This window comes from Clytia hemisphaerica, unplaced genomic scaffold (assembly GCF_902728285.1).
Source record: "Clytia hemisphaerica strain Z4C2 unplaced genomic scaffold, Clytia hemisphaerica genome assembly, whole genome shotgun sequence".
In the NCBI taxonomy this organism is placed as follows: domain Eukaryota; kingdom Metazoa; phylum Cnidaria; class Hydrozoa; order Leptothecata; family Clytiidae; genus Clytia; species Clytia hemisphaerica.
In genome coordinates, this window is record NW_027103803.1 from 90,948 (window position 1) to 109,297 (window position 18,350).

Here is an 18,350-nt window from a genome sequence, read left to right on the forward strand (position 1 = left end):
GGGACTTGATTTGTTTTGGGTTTTATAAATAATGTTAATATGTGCGTACTTTATAGATGGGAGTTATTCCCCTTTTTGAGATGGTCAGACTTTTGTCAGTGTCTTGATTTTTTTGACTGTTTGGAGAATTTATGTCGAGTTCGGGGTGCATCTTTTTTTGTATTCATTCTTTGGTAAAAGTTTTATTTTACACCCTCCCATATTGTTGAATAGTTGGTTAATTGTATACGATGTTTTCGTTATGTTGAATTTTTGCTGTTTTTTTAATCCTTGAGTCCTATATTTCTTTTCTGTTTTAAAGATAAAGGCGCTCGAATGTTTTTGTTTTCTCGTTTTTTGGTATGTTTCGATTTTTTTCTTATTTTTGAATTGTTTATATGTTGCAAGCTCGTTTTTCTCAATTGGATGTCCAGTGCCCTGGAAATTAAAAACTAAAATCTTCTAGATAATTAAAGTGTCATAAAAATCTGCTCTCCTTAACAAATTTTGCGTCCCCCTGTCTACGCTACTGCCTTTTTTAAGGTCGAAAAGACGATTTCCATTTCCATTTCCATTTTGAACTCTGTTTTAAAAGGAACAACCCCTAACATTTTTTTATCCAGTTTTTCCTTTTTTACTATGGTTGTTGTTCGGCTTCCTTTAAAGTTACTTTTACCATCTATGCACTTTTTCGACCGTAGTAGCGCGGTCAGGTGCGTGCCACTTAATTATTTAATTATCCCCCTAAACTCGATTCAATCCTTTTTGACACCTATTTATATTGTCTATAGGTGCCAAAAAAAGACTGGGGTGGTTTTACTGTGGTAAAACGGACAAAAAAATGCCCGCGCAGCAATTGGCGGCTACGGTCGAAAAGGTGTATTTAGCTCTTTTCTTTTTCGTTAAGAAAACGAAAGAGGATTGTATTGACCTGCAAAATCGAGGACGGTAAAAGTGCTGATTTACTGTCCTCCTCAGTCAGTCAGTCAGTCAGTCAGGATGTAAACAAACTAGAATCTTACCCTCTACGTCGCGGAAAAACACACATAAATAAACTTGGTAATGACGGTGTAAAAGGAGCCAAGGGCCGACGTAAATGTAAAAAAAGACCAAATTCTCAAGGCTAAACATTTTCCCTTTAACCTCAATTTTCGATGTACTATAAGGCACTTTTACTTTCTTTTACTAAACGATGCCATATGGACCTCAATATTACAGAATGAAACGCAATTCTATTTCGAAAGTTTTTTGTCAATTACAAGTTACAACAAATCTTTTTATAAGAACTAGAATGTTATTGTTGTGGCTCTACTTATATTCTTTTTAGGGAAAAGTTTTGCTCTGTTTCTTTTTCGCTCTATTTTATTTTTACTACGCTAAAAAACCTGATGAGAGTATTTAATATAAAGCCCACTCTAGCCTAGGGGTTTTGCTTATTTTTAGAGGGGGCTTTTGTATTCGCCGTTTTTTAAAATAATTCTAATGAGAAAGTTAAGTAATTTCTCTTGCCTTAATTTTCGTAATATGCCTCTGAAGTACTTGCTATTATATCAAACCAGATGGAATTCTTTTATTCTCGTCGATCATTAAGATTCGATTTCGAAAGTACTTTTTCATCGATTTCGAAAGTTTTTCTATCGATTTATAGTGATTTATAGGGTTAGATATTTATATCGAGATTTTTTAAGTTTTTAGGGTTACGCCACCCTCCGTAAATTCTAGATTAGCTTTTGGACCTACCTCGGAGGTCCTTTAATTTAACCTTTTTTCGTCCGTCCGTCGGTTCGTCTGTTTTTACCAGCTTTCCTCGGGATTGGCCCATTATTTTTTTCTGACTTTTTGCATAGTGATGCAAAATGACAGTAACCAAAAAGTTTTGGTGCCCGATCTTCGAGAAAAAAAATTTGGGCAAATTTGGGCCAAAAACTGCCTAAAAATGTTTTTTTTACTTTGTGTGCAATTGCTTCATAAGTTTTTTCTGATTTTTTGCATAAAGATAAAGGGCAAGGTTCTCTAAAAAGTGGCTGAAGCTGTTTTTTTCCGGAAAGTTTTATTTATAATTTTAAAATCTTATTTGGGGAAATTCCCTTTTGTCCTTTTTAAGGAAAATGAGGATTTCTCTCGATTGGCTTGGTATTTGTTATATTTTTCTGATTTTTTACACAATGATGTAAAATGGCATTGTTTAAAATCTGATACAGCCCGAAAAAATATATTTTGGCAAATTAGGGCCAAAAAGTGCCTAAAAATAGGGTTTTTGGACTTAGTGTGAAATTCTTCATTAGTTTTTCCTGATTTTTTCTTAAAATGTAAGACTTCAAGATTTTTTAAAAGAAGAAGTTTTAGCCAAATTTGGGCCAAATTTTGACTCGGCGAAAATGAAACCTGTCAGCTAACCAATGAAAAACTGTACCTAAGAAAAAAGCTAACTCGAAGAGCTTTTTTGATTATGTCTTGATATTCTGAAAGTTGATAGCAATCTCAATTATTATTTATTTGTCGGTTTTCATTATACCCCATTATAATTTTAAATCTTTAAATTTATGCTGAAAATGAGTAAAAGTTTTGAAATGATGACGTCATAATTGATGACCTGTGAAAACCTGTAAAAAACCAAAATTTCTTAAAATCATCTGTCAATGACAATGAAACTTTGTTTTGGTATATTTTCTGAAGCTGTCATCAAAAACATTTTTTCTGACTTTTTGGAATTCTATGAAGATATAAAGTTTCAAAAAAGATTTTCTTGTCATAGTGATTTTTTGGAATTAATAAACATGACTGATATTTGAGATTTTATTTTTCTAGTATTCGTGTGTTGACTTGAAGTTGATTTGTAGATGTTACTGGAGTTAGGGTAGACTACTATTGACCTTTTTGTGTTCTGCTTAGAGTGAAATAGACCTTTACTAAGTCTTACATCATAATGATATTCGTTCGTGACGTAATCTTTTATCTTCTCGAGAAATTTTAGCCGTATTTCAAACTCTTTTCACTCGCCAAAATGTTATATTTTATCACTTTCCCCCGAATTATTAACTTTGTACCAAAATTAAGTTTCTAGCACCATATAGTATTAAAAAAGTGCTTTTTTTCTTCCTCGACTTTCATCTTCAATAATTTTTGGAGCAATTTTCTAGGGCTTGTTTTAAGTTATTGTCTTTGGACTTTCATCTGCTTTATGATTTCAGGGTCGTAATGTGAAAGTTTGTATATTAAACTAAAAGGTCAATCAATTTTGGTTGAACCTTTTCATTTCCTTTATTTAAAACCTCATTAAATTCAATGGCTCACAAACTAGGCACTTTATCAAAAATTCAATCTCCATTAGAGATTACACGCTTTTTTTTTCTAGGAACAATTTTAGGCTGAAAATTGGTCAAAACCTAAGAAAAAATTAAGAACAACCCTAAGCTTCAGATTTCAGAAATTACTTAAAAAGTATTTATTTTAAACCCATTTTAAGTTTTAAAGTAAAGAAACTAGTGTGTTAAGAATACCGTAAGAACATTTAAGCCTGAAAATTTGAGGAAAAAACGTGCAGCTATAAGCTGTTGGGTGCTGTTTTTAAATGTAAATGGTCATCATCGTGGTATTTAATAGCAATGTTTAAACTGAATTGCATATTTTCAAAGATTAAAAATAGGGGTGTTTTATAAAAATGAATAGCTCTGTTGGGAACGTCCCGTTATATGCGTGTGTTTTAATTAATGGCATGATTTTTTATTTAAAAGAATGCAAAGCTTGATTTTGGTCAAAATCTAAATCTAAAACCTTAATTTGAACTCGGCTCTGTTCTTGTTTCTTTGCACTTTTGAACCTAAAACTGTTCTTATCATGTTCTTATTTTTTTTGGGTAAAATAAGACATATCACGAGCTTCATGTCTCATTTTTATAACTTTGACCCCCGTTTTGTTTTATTTAAAAGAATGCAAGGTTTAATTCTGGCTAATAATAAGAAAGTAATAGATCTTATCGGAGTTTTTTATTTTTCTAAAAAAGCGGTACATTGTGGGATTGTTTCGGGAGTATTACAATAGAAATCTCTTAGGGATTTCTCGAGGGAATTCTATTGTAATACCCCGAAACAATCGCTCTTTTTTAGAAAAATCAGAAACTCCGATAATGTCTATTGTTTGTAAGCCTCTTTTCAATTCAAGAATCAGACATCTTTAAGCCTGAAAATTTCAAAGAAACAAATTAAGAACAACCGATGTTGAGCCGAAATTTACTGGTTCTTATGAAAAAAGCGTGTTGCTCTAGATGGAGTACGTCCCGTTATAGCGTGTTTTAATTATTAAATCAACAGTTTGAAATGAGATTTCCTTCCAAGGTCAGCCCTCTCCAACACTTATTCTCTACATGTATGTAGATAGAGAATGGTCTAAAATTTTGGCATTCTTTACATTCAAACAGAGTCTTTTTTTGACAGTGTAATTTGTCTAAGCAAAAGATAATTATAACCGACAAAAATATATGAAAATACAAAATCAAAATTTTAATCAAATGTAGCGAAAGTAAAAGAATACAAAAGAAATCTAGAAGCCAAGCTTTTTTTACGATGATAAAAATTTTGAATATTTTGGTGTCTAAGATTCTCACCCTAAAGCTTTTTCTGAAATCATGAATTTTTTTCAAAAGTGACGCAAAGAATATAGGGTGTCATGGTTCATCAACAATTACCAACTTGGCTTTGAAGTTGTATTGACTGAATAAATTCCCCTGGTACCCTGACAGGATCTCTGACATAATGCGTCTGGGTTTTCTTATAATCCTTTTATAAGGACCGATTTTTGTTAAAGCTCGTTTGTTTGCTTTTTTTGCACCTGGAACCTCGAATTGTTTGTCTTTATGCCCCTTTTTTATTTTGACCCGCAATTTGCCATGCTAGGCTGGGTTTTGTTTTCGAAAATTTTTTTTTATTTATGATTGTTCTTACAAAAAAGTGAGTGATTTTTGGAATTGTGATTTTGCAGCCCCGACATCGTTGAGAAAACAATTACTTTTTGGTCTGGTACGTACTGGCTTTTATTTCTTGCTGAGTTATAGTGACACTGACACACTGCTTGATCAATTGTGCAAAGAATCCATTAACATAGCGTTAAAAGATTTTTGATGCGTGAAAATTACGCCATAAGGTTTTATTACAGGAATCTTTTTTTATACGTATCTACTCCAACCTATAACGAAAATCATCATCAAGAAACATTTTTTTATAAGAACATCCAAAATTTTGGAAGCATTCGGATGTTCTTAACTTTTTGAGTTTTAAGCCTTAAAATGTTCTTAACATTTTCACCTTAATGTGAGTATTTTTGTTCAATTTTTCTAAGAAATCTTGTGTTTTAGAGTCCACATAGCCTTAAAATGTTATTAACTTGTTCTTAATATTTTGGCCATCGAAGCATTATGTTGTTATATAATTTGTTCTTTTAAAAAAACGTGTATCATTCTTTTACAACAATTTGCAATTTTCCTTTCCTCGTAAGTTTGTTAACCCTTTCGTTAGATTTAATCAACTAATAAGCTATGTGCCTATAAAGTAAACTAAACAAAGAATCATAGTTTGAACTGTTTTCTGCACCACCAGTCTAATTAAAATAAGATCAAGGCTAGCTGAGAATTATATCAATTAATCAATTAAATAGCTGCATGAGATTAAACAATCCCAAAATTGTATTTTAGCTCTACTCAGTTAGTTACTTTCTCCTATTGTGCGTAGTTTTTTAAAAAGAGGGGTACTTAACATTTTGAAATGAGGCTTAACTTGAATTTGAATGCTAAGTTTTGTCTGTTATTTTAATGCGATTCTCTTTTGAAAGTGGGTGGTTGATTTGTTTTCATTCCTTTTGTTTTTAATATTTTAATTATCACTCTTATTAATCTAGACTGTTTATTTAAGTCTATTTTAGATAGATAGATACGATACTTTAAGTGGATAGTAATCTAATTTATGATTTGGACCACTTGACCTATTGACTTCCAAAGCCCGAAGAGCTAGACTCGAGACTCCTGGATGGGAAATGAAACCGCTTGTTTCCCATCCAGAACGCTCGCGCGTTGTTTTGACACAAACGCTGGATTGAAAGTGAACTCCTCAAAAACAAAGGAACTGCTAGATACAATCCGTCGTCATGATTACTGCGCGTTCTAGGCGCGTTTTGAATGGGAAATAAGTGGCTTCACTTTTTCTTGCCTGGGAAAGGTTAGAGATTCTACTCTAGCCCATCGGTTTTTAAACTCAATGACTTGACCTTGACTCCTTAGTGTTGGAACCCGGAAGGTATTCTAGGCTAGTTCGTTTTATTTTTATAATGTTTACCAAATTAATTTTTTCATTTATTTGCATCATTTTAACACATTGCGAGGGGGTGGGTGGAAGAGATCTTACAAAAATGGGATATTCCAGAAAAAAAAATTGATGAAGAGATCTTTTTTGGAAAAAGTGACCGACCCCCTTGAATTTTTTTTCTAATTTTTTGGCCACCCTGGATTTTTTCTCGTTTTTTGACCACCCTGGATTTCTGACTTTTTGGCTTTTGTACTTTTTAGCGGAAATTCTCAAAAATTTTCACTCTAGAGGAAAAGTGTTAAACTCTCGTGATTTGTGACCCTGGATTTAGTTTTTTTAACGTTTAGCGAAATTACGAAATTACGGTTAGTGTGGTAATTGAACATATGTTTTCTTCAACCATATTTATTGTTTATTAAAAGTTCTGTTTGATATTTGAATTTAATTACATTCGAAAATTTATAGCTAATGCCTTTTTTTGTTGTCTTTTGGGCAATTTTGCAATAATTCCTTGAATTTAACCATTTTAATTTTCCTAACATGTGCCTTTTCACACATAGACCATAGACAATCTAATAATTTTTTGGACCTACCTGGAGGTCCTATAAATTAACCTTTGTCCGTCCGTCCGTCCGTTCGTTCGTCCGTCCGTCTGTTACCAGCTTTTCTCGAGATTGGCTCATTAGTTTTTTCTGATTTTTGGCACAATGATGCAAAATGGTAATGCCCAAAATGTGACGGAGCCCGATTTTCGAAAAAAATTCATTTTCGGCCGAAAATGCCGGAAATATGCCGGAAAAACCGGTTTTTTGGCATTTTCTCAAGATTTCATCATTAGTTTTTTCTGATTTTTTGCACAAAGATGCGTATTAGCAATGCCCAAAACTTGGCCGAGTCCGATTTTTGAGAAAAAATCTTTTCCGGTCGAAAATGCGGGAAATATGCCGGAAATCGCCGTTTTTGCAGATTTTCATTGGACTTTTTCCATATAATTGGTTGTTTTTTCATTCAAAAACATTATTAATAGCAATGCCCACCATCAAGCATGTTTCAATTTTCAATAAAATTGACTTTTGAAGCCGGAACTTTCTAAAAATCGCCGCGGCGGCGGGCGGCGGACGGAAACGGCGGACGGAACAGCCGATTTTCGCCGGAAAAAAAAACGGTATTTCTTGAATTTCTTGAGCTGTACTTTATATTTTTTCATGAAATTTTGCACACTGATGCAAAATGTCAATACCTAAATTGTGACGGAGCCTGATTTTCAAAAAAAATTCAATTCCGGCTGAAAATGCCGGAAATATGCCGGAAAAACTGTTTTTTTGGCATTTTTTCGAGATTTTATCATAAGTTTTTTCTGATTTTTTGCTCAAAGATGCGTATTAACAATGCCCAAAACATGGCCGAGTCCGATTTTTGAGAAAAAAATTTTTTCGGCGGAAAATGCCTGAAATATGTCGGAAATCGCCGTTTTTCTAGATTTTCATTGGACTTTTTCCTTATAATTGGTTGTTTTTTCATTCAAAAACATTATTAATAGCAATGTCCACCATCCAGCATGTTTCAATTTTCAATAAAATTGAATTTTGAAGCCGGAACTATTTTAAAAATCGCCGGAACAACCTATTTTCGCCTGAAAGACAGTATTTCTTGAATTTCTCGAGCTGTACTTTATATTTTTTTATGAAATTTTGCACACTGATGCAATATGACAATACCTAAAATGTGACGGAGCCCGATTTTCGAAAAACATTTTTTCCGGCCGAAAATGCCGGAAATATGTCGGAAAAATGGGTTTTTTGACATTTTCTCGAATTTTCATTTTTAGTTTTTTCTGATTTTTTGCAGAAAGATGCGTATTCTCAATGCTCAAAACATGGCCGAGTTCGATTTTTGAGAAAAAATTTTTTCCGGTTGAAAATGCCGGAAATCGCCGTTTTTGCAGATTTTCATTGGATTTTTTCCTTATATTTCTATGTTTTTCACACAAAAACATTATTGATAACAATGCTCACCATCAAGCATGATTCAATTGTCAATAATACTGATTTTTGCAACCAGAGCTTCCTATTTATTTTTTCCCTACAACCCTTCCCTCTCCCCCCATCAACAATCAATGATGAATTTATTGCGTTGTGTATTTTCGCTAAACGCTATATTTTCTGACTGATTTTTTTCATTTTTCTTTTCGCATTGCTATCTAACTTTCATCATCAGGTAGGTCCAATCAGCATCTAGCTTGTTTCCTTTTTGTTTAATGGTTCTCTTGTTGATAGTTTTCACTTTAAAAAATTGCCTATTTTTTTGTCATTAGTATGTTTTACGATAGACTCCATGAATCACCAGCCAAATGGCATTTTTACCATGGTTAAAGTTAAAAGGAATTTTTCTCATTCTAAAATAATAATGCCCTTACTTTCCAAAAGTCAGAGATTCTGCATAGAGAAGTATTTCCAAACCAATTCAGATTTTCTATACCCTGAATATATCTAGAGTAGCATGAAATATGTTGTTCAAGATAACAGACATTATACCGTGGAATCTCCATAACTTGAACATGCACGGGGAACGCAAATTTGTTCGAGTTAAGGAAGTGTGGAGTAAGGCATTGTTAACTGAAGGAGCGAGAAACCTTGTTCGAGTTAAGGAGACATTCGAGTCATAGAGGTTCGAATTAGAGAGACTCAACTGTACGTTTGATTCTTTGAACCTTTATAATATCGTGATCGAAATACTTTTCCCTTATTTGACTGCGGATCAACTGACTCATTGTTGTGCCTCGCCCACTATAATGGAAAACTCTCCTCCCTTCGTAGGAAGGGAAGCTCCTTGTTTTACCTTACTTTTAAAAATTACTTTATTTGCTTAGGGATGCGGAAACTAGGACAAGAATTTACTATGATTCATTTTAAAGGGAATGTCTGCCCGTCGGGGGCTGGGATCATTGACTTCCAAGCCCGAAAGGGCTAGACTCGAGACTCCTGGATGGGAAATGAAGCGACTTATTTCCCATCCAGAACGCCTGCGCGTGGTTTTTACACAAATGCCGGATTGAAAGGAGAATCTATCGCTAGATTTAAAAAGAATGCACTCCTTAAAAACAAAGGAACCGCTAGAAGCAATCCGTCGTCATGATTGCGGCGCGTTCTGGATGGGAGATAAGTGGATTCAATTTTTCTTGCCCGGGAAAGGTTAGAGATTCTACTCTAGCCCTTTGGGCTTTAAACTCAATGGCTTGGATCCTAGGGTATGGTTAGCCTACCTCCTCCCTTTTCTCCTTGAATTTTTTTTTTTCATTTTCGTACCGAAATTTAAATGTATTAGCTTTCATCCTCAACCACTTTAACATGAGTCGTTGTTTTTGAAAGCTTTTGCTTTTCCTTTTACCTTTATCCTCGTGTATTTTTTACATGTGTCTTTGTAACATGTAATTTCTAATGGTTAAAAAACGAAATGGCTTTTCGATAGAGATTTCCTTGGTCTTAATATTTCATTCCCAAAGCACCCTTCAACTATTGACAAAAATTAAAATTATTTATCCTTTACATTGTTTTAATTTAATCTACCCAACTTGAAAAGCCAATTGGCTTTGAAATAGCTGGGGGAAAATATAGTTTATTAGGCCAAGATCTGTGGTTTAAATGATTAATTACGAAAGTTTTGGCCTGACTGTTCTTAATTTTTGGAACCTCGGAGGTACTTTAAATTAACCGATGTTCACCCGTTCGTTCGTTACCAGCCTTTCTCGGGATTGGCTCATCAAATAATGTTTTCAGATTTTTCATATCTTACTTGGATCGAAAGTTACAGCCCTCCAAAGTGGGTCCATTTTGCCCATTTTTTGCCATTTTTAACCGACTGACAATTTTTTTGGAACAGACTTTGAAACATTTCCCCGTACATTTCTTATCGTCTTAGAATTTTTACGTTAATTCGATCGAGGCTCTCTTTTATTAAATAGATAAAAGATTTTAGACCACGGACAATAGGAAAAAGATCTATATAAGAACATAACGCTTTGCGCTCAAAATAGTTAAGAGTAATTTTACATGGTCTAAAATAACATAAGATTTTTTCAAAATGGCTAAAATGATAACTTTTGCATCTCCTTGACTCAAAATGAAGAAGACTTTATTTAAAATTTAAAATCCTTATAAAGTTTTTCTGACATTTTTTTTCTTATAATAACAAGATTCGCATATAAATGACCTCTGGTTGATAATGGCTTTCGAAAAAAAGATCATAATAGACATTAATTATACTTTAATTATGGTATGTGCCCTTTTAATTTATCAAATCTTATAGAAATAGAGAGATGTTCAGGGGGTGGTATTACTAAAATGTGATATTCAATTAATAAGGTTTTTTTTCAAGAGCTTACAACTTTTATTTATCTTGCATCAATCTGTCCATCAGCTCATTAGCTATTGTATTGGAATCTTACTGCAGTAAGCACGGATGTATTTCGGGCCTTGGATTTTTTAGTTAGGTTTGATCGACTACTAGTTTTAGTTGGATCAATTAGATTTGCTATCTGAATTATCGAGGCATTGCTCTATTAACTCGCTTTATCAAACAGATTTTGTGAAGTCAAATTTTTATGTGAACTTTTGTGACAGGGAAGTAAGGATATTGATGGAATTGAGTTTGTTTATTGTCTTTCGGCTTTTCTACTTTTCTTTTTTAAGCTTAAGTATTAGTCCCTTGGTTAAAATTTTCCCTAACTTCAATAGTTTTAGACTCAAAATTGAGCCTTATGTTGCTTATAGGTGTTATACTTATAAAAAAACAAATGTATTCATTTATTCTAAGGCATAATTGTTGTCTCATCATTATGTTGTGCCAATTCCTTTTTGGCTTAAAAAAATTCTGATACTTTTTTGTGCCTTTTCCTTGCAATTTTATACCATCTCTTTTTTTCAGGATTCAACCAATTCTTTTATGTTAAAAAGACTGAAATATATTTTCTTCCTGAAATTCATAGCGTACACCCTAATATGGCTATTGGGGTTGTTTCTCTGAAAAACGAAAAAAAGGAAGTTGCCTATCTCTCCCTCTTATGAAAGGTTTTATATCTTTGTGCTTTGATGTTGATATTCGAAGTTTTTGATGTTTGGGATTTCCTGCTGGATCAAAAACCTGGTACTTCCTTCTGTCTTTTCGACAAGGAAATGACAATATGAAAAGGTTGTTTTGAACTATGGGAAAATTGTACATTATATTGAATATTCACCGAGTTGGTATATTACGCCAAACTAGCGTCCATATAACGTTCATAAAGTCATTAATTATAACGTTCGGTGAAATTATTACAAATTAAAAAAAATGATATGCTACATTATTAGTTGTCATAAGTTCGTTGGTTGTCTGAGACTGACCTAGTCAAGGTACACGAGGAGAAATGTAAATACGTTTACTTAAAGATATGTAATGAGTTTCGAGCATTGAATTTCAAGCCCCGAAGGAGCTCGGAGAGGAATCTTCAACAGTTTTCAAGAAAGAAAAAGTGAAGCCTCAAGTTTGCCCCGCATTTAAGAATTTTGTTTGTAAAACACACGGGTCACGTGTTCTGGATGGAAAATAAGTGGCTCCGTTTCCCATTCAGGAGTTTTGGTTTTAGCCCCTTCAGGGCTTTGAAATAAATGGTTGCAAGTCAGCAGGGGTATATCAAATTTCTTGCTTGTGCTTACTTGTGATATTCATCAAAATGTATAGTACTCTGTTATTAATAATCATATTAAACGGAACGGTATCTGCATTAGTGACATTTCAGGCAATGTCTTCTTTCGAATACTTCCCAAAGACTAGAGTATTATTTCGTACAAACTTTGGATAAGATTGGCAGTATAATGTGACGATAATTTAAGAAACTCCTCCTAGAGTTGCTAGAAATTAAGAGAGAATTAAGGGTCAAAGTAGCTAAATTGCTAAATCAGGGCATGGATCTTTAAAATACCACTCAAATTTCGCTTTAAACTTAGGGAGAGGATTTGGACAATTTAAGACTCAGTGCGCTGAAAAAGAATATGTAGAACAACTGAGCCTCAACAACAATTTACTGTTGTTGTATTTTAAAATAATGTAATGAGAAAATCGAATTATAGAGAATCAAGATATATGTTTTTTTATAAGTAAGTGTCTACCCCTTTTTATCAGGCTCGTATTATGCTTAGCATTCTATTGTTCTCAAACAATAGAGCCATTGTTTAGGTAACCAAAAACTGAGCCTGTATATGCTTATAAACGTTATGCTTATAAAAGAGAAAACATGTACAGAGAGAGAGAGAGGTATGTTTATTTTTAGAACAGGTGGATACTAATACTAATCAACTATATTGTTTACACTCTAATACACTTGTAAAACCGCTATCAAGAATACGTTTACAAAAGCAGTGCTTCAACTTGTCAAACTCTGACCGCACATTGTACATAGAAATTATCTCTAGATGTTTTCTATAAGAACAAGGCTTTATAATAATTACTATAGGATTCTCTCTCTAAGTGGAACCACGCCTTTTCCAGAACATCATCTTTGAAGTAATGTTCAACGCTCAGAATTCAATTCAATTAATTCACAAGACATTTTTGCTGAGATAAAAATGCGAATTTCAATCTTTGCTTTGGTTTTCCAAATTCATCTAGTCTGAAGAATCGATATTCCTTGTTCTTCTTATAAAAAAAACGTTTCAGTAAATTGCTTGATATTGGTAAACTGTATTGCAAAGTAACTTTATTTAGATTAGACTAATCTTTGACGAATAGTTGTTTACTTTCTGATACTCTCCAAATTGGCATTCACCCACAAACATTATGTCATCTTTCTATATCAGTCAACATCAACCATCACTCTTCCGGGGTTTACTGGGTTTGAGAGGTCACGTGTATATTCGAGCCGAACGTTGAAAATTTACTTTTAAAGAAGCAAAATTTTGTTCCAAATTTTCTAAAATCTTGAGAGAATCTTTTTTAATTTTCGTAAAATTTGGGCAATTTTCAGAGAATTGGTTGGGTTTTGTAAATGTCAGAAATATTTTTAAGGAATGAAAAAGATACCTTTACAGCTTGCACATACCCTTTTAGCCTCTTCTCCAGGATAATGCCATGACATCAAAGTTGTTCATAACCACAAGAATATTATTGGGCGGTCTCAAAATTAGGAAGGCGTCAGTGGTGACGCTCTTAGGTCCGGGCCTAACGATAAAGCTTCGAAAAATCTTTCTTAAAATATGTGTCAACGGTACTAGAAATAGATTGAGGACTATATTATCTGTAATTTACGGTGTCAATAAGATAAAGTCTCTTACAGGTTATAAACCTCGGTTTTGGAGTCTGCTCAACTCTTTAGCTTGCTCAACCAGCCAGCTGTACTGACGCTAAGCCACACGGCTGTTTTTGGACAACGGATAGAATTCATTATTGAAGCTAAGATATTTCATGACAATTAAAGGGTTTTCTGTTGACTTTGTTTACATCACGGCACGTTTCTCTACAATGTCTAAGTATGAAGCAAGAAAAAGGCTACAAGAAACACGTTCATGGTTGTGAAATATCTACCGGTATTCAAACTCGTTATTATGAATTCACAGTAGTGCTGATTAAATGCACCTAAACTAAAATTGATTTATCTAAAATTGATTTCACTGATGATTGGTGCCTGAGCACCATGAAACTCTGAGTTTGAAACATAGATATTGTGTCAAATGTTTTTTCAAGGTTAGTTCACTTATTCCCAAATTTTATATTTAAAACCGCCTACTCCGTAAGTTTTTGTCTTCTATGAAATTTCCTCTTGCAAAATCGATTCTGTTTCCTGGAACATACGAAAATCACCGTGGGAATAAGCAGTTTGGAACTTAGAGTCAGAAAAAAAGCCTATTGTTGCGAATAGAAGGGAAAAAGTTTTGGGTTTAAACTAGGTGGGGCTAAAAATAAGTTGTTTTTTTTCCGGGCCAACATCCTCTAAAATAGCGAGTTTATGTATTCGAGATAAATCGAAGGAGAGGGTAAAAAAACACCAAAAAACCGTCGTCTCTTTATTTGAGGAAAGGCGATATAGAGCCGTACATCATTTATCCACTCTGTTGCGTTGACTTCACTTACCGTCACCCTCGATATCCTCCGATACATAAACTCGGTAATAATTAAATAGCAATCGAACTGTTGGCCTAAACACTTGAATTTGATTGGCTGATTGGTCTCAGCAAAATTTGTGAAATCTAAAAATTTTAGATATTGTTTTTTATGATATAGAAAGGAGGCGTGTCTCTTATGCTGACGAAGCAAAAAAATTTTAGCCTGTGCCCACACGTCGCGAGAGGGGTGAAAATGTTTTTTTTCTTTTCTTTAAAAATACAGTTTTAAAAAAGCAAATGTTATGGGTACCTAGCAGATACAATTATGGAGCCCCCCAGCGGACCTTCAACCTTTTTTTCCCAAATTCACGCATTCACGCATTCACGCAATGTTTTTAGCAATTCACGCAATTTTTGTTCACAAAAAGTTTTCCAATTCATGCATTAATGCAAGTGAAAAAGCCCACCACTGGGGGCCATTATGATAAAACCTAAATGATCTGAAATGATATCCTTTTTACAATACCAAAAGTTTAATAAAAAAAAACTGGCAGCAATATTTTTACTCTTTTTTTTTAATTTTACGATTTATGTATAAAGGATTCTCACAGCTAAGTACTTGTATCTCCACGCCCAACGCCCTACGCCCACTGCCCGAATTTGGTTGTTATAACTCAATTCCACCATCGCGAAAAAAACCGAAGTTAATAAGTTTCAGTCCGCCACTCTAATTTCCCGCCCATTAGCCAAGTGTTATAAAGTTGTTTATGTCGCTTTAATAGGGAGGTGGACTGAAAGGCTAATTATTCAAAAAACTTCTTCCAGATATTGTGATACTTAAAACTGTAAATATACCCAGCTGTTCTCAGCCCATTTTGCAAAGTGGACCTCTTCTTTTATTGCTGTTATTAAGCAACAGGGGGGATTAGTCCCCAAACTTGCTGTAAAACTTGTTTTCCAATGGTAACATAAGATGCTCCTTAATAGCCCTGGTACTGTTAAAAGGGGAGATGGCCTATTGTTATCATTTCAGGGGGTTTTCAATAAGTCATTTTTAGGGTTTCCTTATTGTCTAGTGTGAAAAAAAAAACGATTGATCAAATGTTCTTCTTTTTTTTCTTTTTAAGGGGGCACAACAACCTATTGTTAACGAATTGACCAATCATTGACAAGGGATGTGATTAATTAAGAATGGTATTGTTTGATGGTCTGTTTGGTGTATTGTTTTATGGGGGACGGATCGAGGATAAAGGTGCAAGTCTTCTATATAAAGTAGACCATATAGGAGTCAACATCAACCTTGTTTGAATACGTCTTCAGGAGTGGGGAAAAGAAGATTTTTACAATCAGAGAAGTTGAAGAATTTAAAATAAAAAGAAAGAAACTATCAGTGTGTGTTGTGGCAATACACCCGACGAAAGGTCCTTGAATATTTGGCGAACGATCTCAAATAGATGGTAAGTATTGTAATTCCTTTTCTTTTCTTTTGTCTTCTCAATTGAACGAATATACATACACACGTTCACGTTTTCTCGAAATCAAATTCATTATTTATTTCGTGTGTTGGATTTTTGAAGCTCTTTCTTTGAAGTTTTAGTTCAGACCCAAGAGAGCCCCAAGGGCAAGCTATGTGCTAATTGAGTCTCAGAATTCAAAATTTGAACCCTTTTCTAAGCCCTGAGATGAAGAACATGAGCATATTAATATTGTAAGATCATGGAAATCAAAGCTGAGCCAAAATTTGTCCGGTTCTTATGGTATCAATTTTGTACTGTAGGGCTTTGGTTTCTTCTCAACATTTTGATCCATTTATGTTTGATTCTTACAAATAAAAAAAACTCGCTTTTATTTGTTTTGATAAACGGTTTATGTCATAAGTGGGGTTAAGATAACTGGTATTGCGAAATCTTTAAGAGGCATTGCGAAATGGTTTTAAAGTGAGAGAGAACCCCTCTCTTGTGCTCTTGAGGATTTGTCTGTATTTAGGTCAATCGTGTGGTTTTTGTTCTGTTTTTCTTGTGACAAGTACTCGATCTAAGTCCCTTAAGTATTCCTTTTTTGCGGTCTTGGAGTATTAGGTATGTGACTCTTTCGAGTATATCGTAAGCTTTGTCTCTATGTCATTTTGTTCTTTTCACATTTATGAGACAATGAAGTTAAAAAATTCTCAATTTTAAGGCCGGTATCCACTGGGCGACAGTTTTTTTTCTCGACTTTTTTTGCCTAAAGAAAAGATTACGTCATAAAAGAGTTTCGCGCGAACAAAAAAAAAGTTGAAGGACGTTCGATTTTTTTCAACCGTTACGTCAATTTTGACCAATGGAATTGCTTCATTTTTCAACCGACCAATGACCTTACTAAAACGTTGAAAAGTTTTTGCTCATTTTGGAGACCGGCCTTTATTGATTTTGAGGCGACTCAAGTCAAGTGCCGCTCTTCTTTTTAATGGTATTTTAAGCCTCTTTATTAATGAATCTCAAATTAATGACGATATTTTTTATCTTTGTGCTTGTACAACAAGATTTTCCTTCAAGGAACAATAATTTTAAAGTCCGGGTTGAGGAAATTTTTCGTCGATGAATAACTTCTGATACTTTGATTTTTACTCCCCTGGATAAAATCAACTTTTGCACCGGATAAAAATTAATCGAACCCGTGGACTGTTGCCAGCTGTAGGTGTTATACTTTTTGGATAATTTTTTTTCCAACTCTCTGGCTCTCCATGCTCTACTGGTGCCCCTCTATGATCCTTGATCTAGTCCCTTTTGTTATTGTAATGTTTTTTAAAATCTTATTAAAATCTGATATCTTACAAATAGCAATACACGTTTTTTTTTTATTAGAACACCTAAAATTTGACTGAGCCTGGATGTGCTTATTTTTTTTAGCAATTTTCAGCCTAAAATGTTCTTAAATGCGTTCTTAATTTTTCAGACTACTCTAAATCGACAATATGATACAAAATAAAGAGCACTTAAATTTGGCAAAATTTGGACAATATTTGACTCTCGACTTTTGAAGATCCACCCCTAAATTCGGTTAAAACTGCTTAAAAAGAGGAAAAAATTGTAGTTTCTTTCATTTTTTTCCAAACTGAGGCTGGGCATGTTCTTAAGATGTTCTTATTTTTTCGACGAATTTCAGCCTATATGTTCTTATAAACTAGGTTCTAATAAAAAAAAAACGTGTATCTCAAAAAGTCTTGTTGCACCCACGCGATGGTTTTAGAGTGAAATTGTCCCATTGAATTTCGAATGGGAATGAAATCAAAGTCAATTTCCCAGTTTGGCAAGTGGGCATTAGTGAAGTAGCTGCCGCTAAAACGCTAAAGCTCAACAACCCAATCTGTGTGAAGCTCAGGTGCCTTTACCTGTAAACACAGAAAAAATAGAATAAGTAGTAAAGCCAATAGCTTAAAACTAGACATACTAGATGGTCTAAAAAAAATCACTATCTAAGAAATAAGCCCGAAGTCGAAGTCGGTTTTTTTGCCGAAAAAAGTTTACATTTTCCCGCATTTATTATCACTGTAACTGGCGATAACATCATATATGGCCTAAAACTGGAATATGAATAAAAGAGTGAGGGTTTTCACTTACTCTGTCAAACGCACATAATTTTGGAATATTTTCGAAATTTGCTTGCTGGTTGGCTATTGTCCTTTTTTTGCTGACACACGTGCTGACACATGTTTTGTTTTGTCCGTATTGAATTCCCCTCATATTAATCTTTGTCAGGACTCAATATTAGTAAAGATTTTGATCAAAATATGCGTGTGGTTAGTATAACATCACATGATAAGAATTGAAAGAAACATATAATTATAATTTTCATGAGCGTGTGTGTCTTTTGGACCAAAGTTTCTCCAAATGAATGATAACTTTTAATCCAAATGAGCTCATGAAAATTAATTTAACACATGAATATAGAGGTTCTCCATAGGACGAATTATGAAAAAAGATTTAAATTCAAGAAATTCTGATTAAAGTTCTTGTCTTGCAAAAAA

The 18,350-nt window shown here is 33.8% G+C and overlaps 1 protein-coding gene across 4 annotated transcripts in view; it reads left to right on the forward strand.

Moving 5' to 3' along the window:
* LOC136806335 (uncharacterized) overlaps positions 1–18,350 on the forward strand; it is a 73,324-nt gene that overhangs the window by 23,392 nt on the left and 31,582 nt on the right. For all 4 annotated transcript variants that reach the window (XM_067062897.1, XM_067062895.1, XM_067062896.1 and 1 more), the window contains one exon: positions 15,472–15,801. In XM_067062897.1, the coding sequence (XP_066918998.1) occupies positions 15,799–15,801 (3 nt within the window). In that variant the 5' untranslated portion in view covers positions 15,472–15,798. The remainder of the gene's footprint in view (positions 1–15,471; positions 15,802–18,350) is intronic.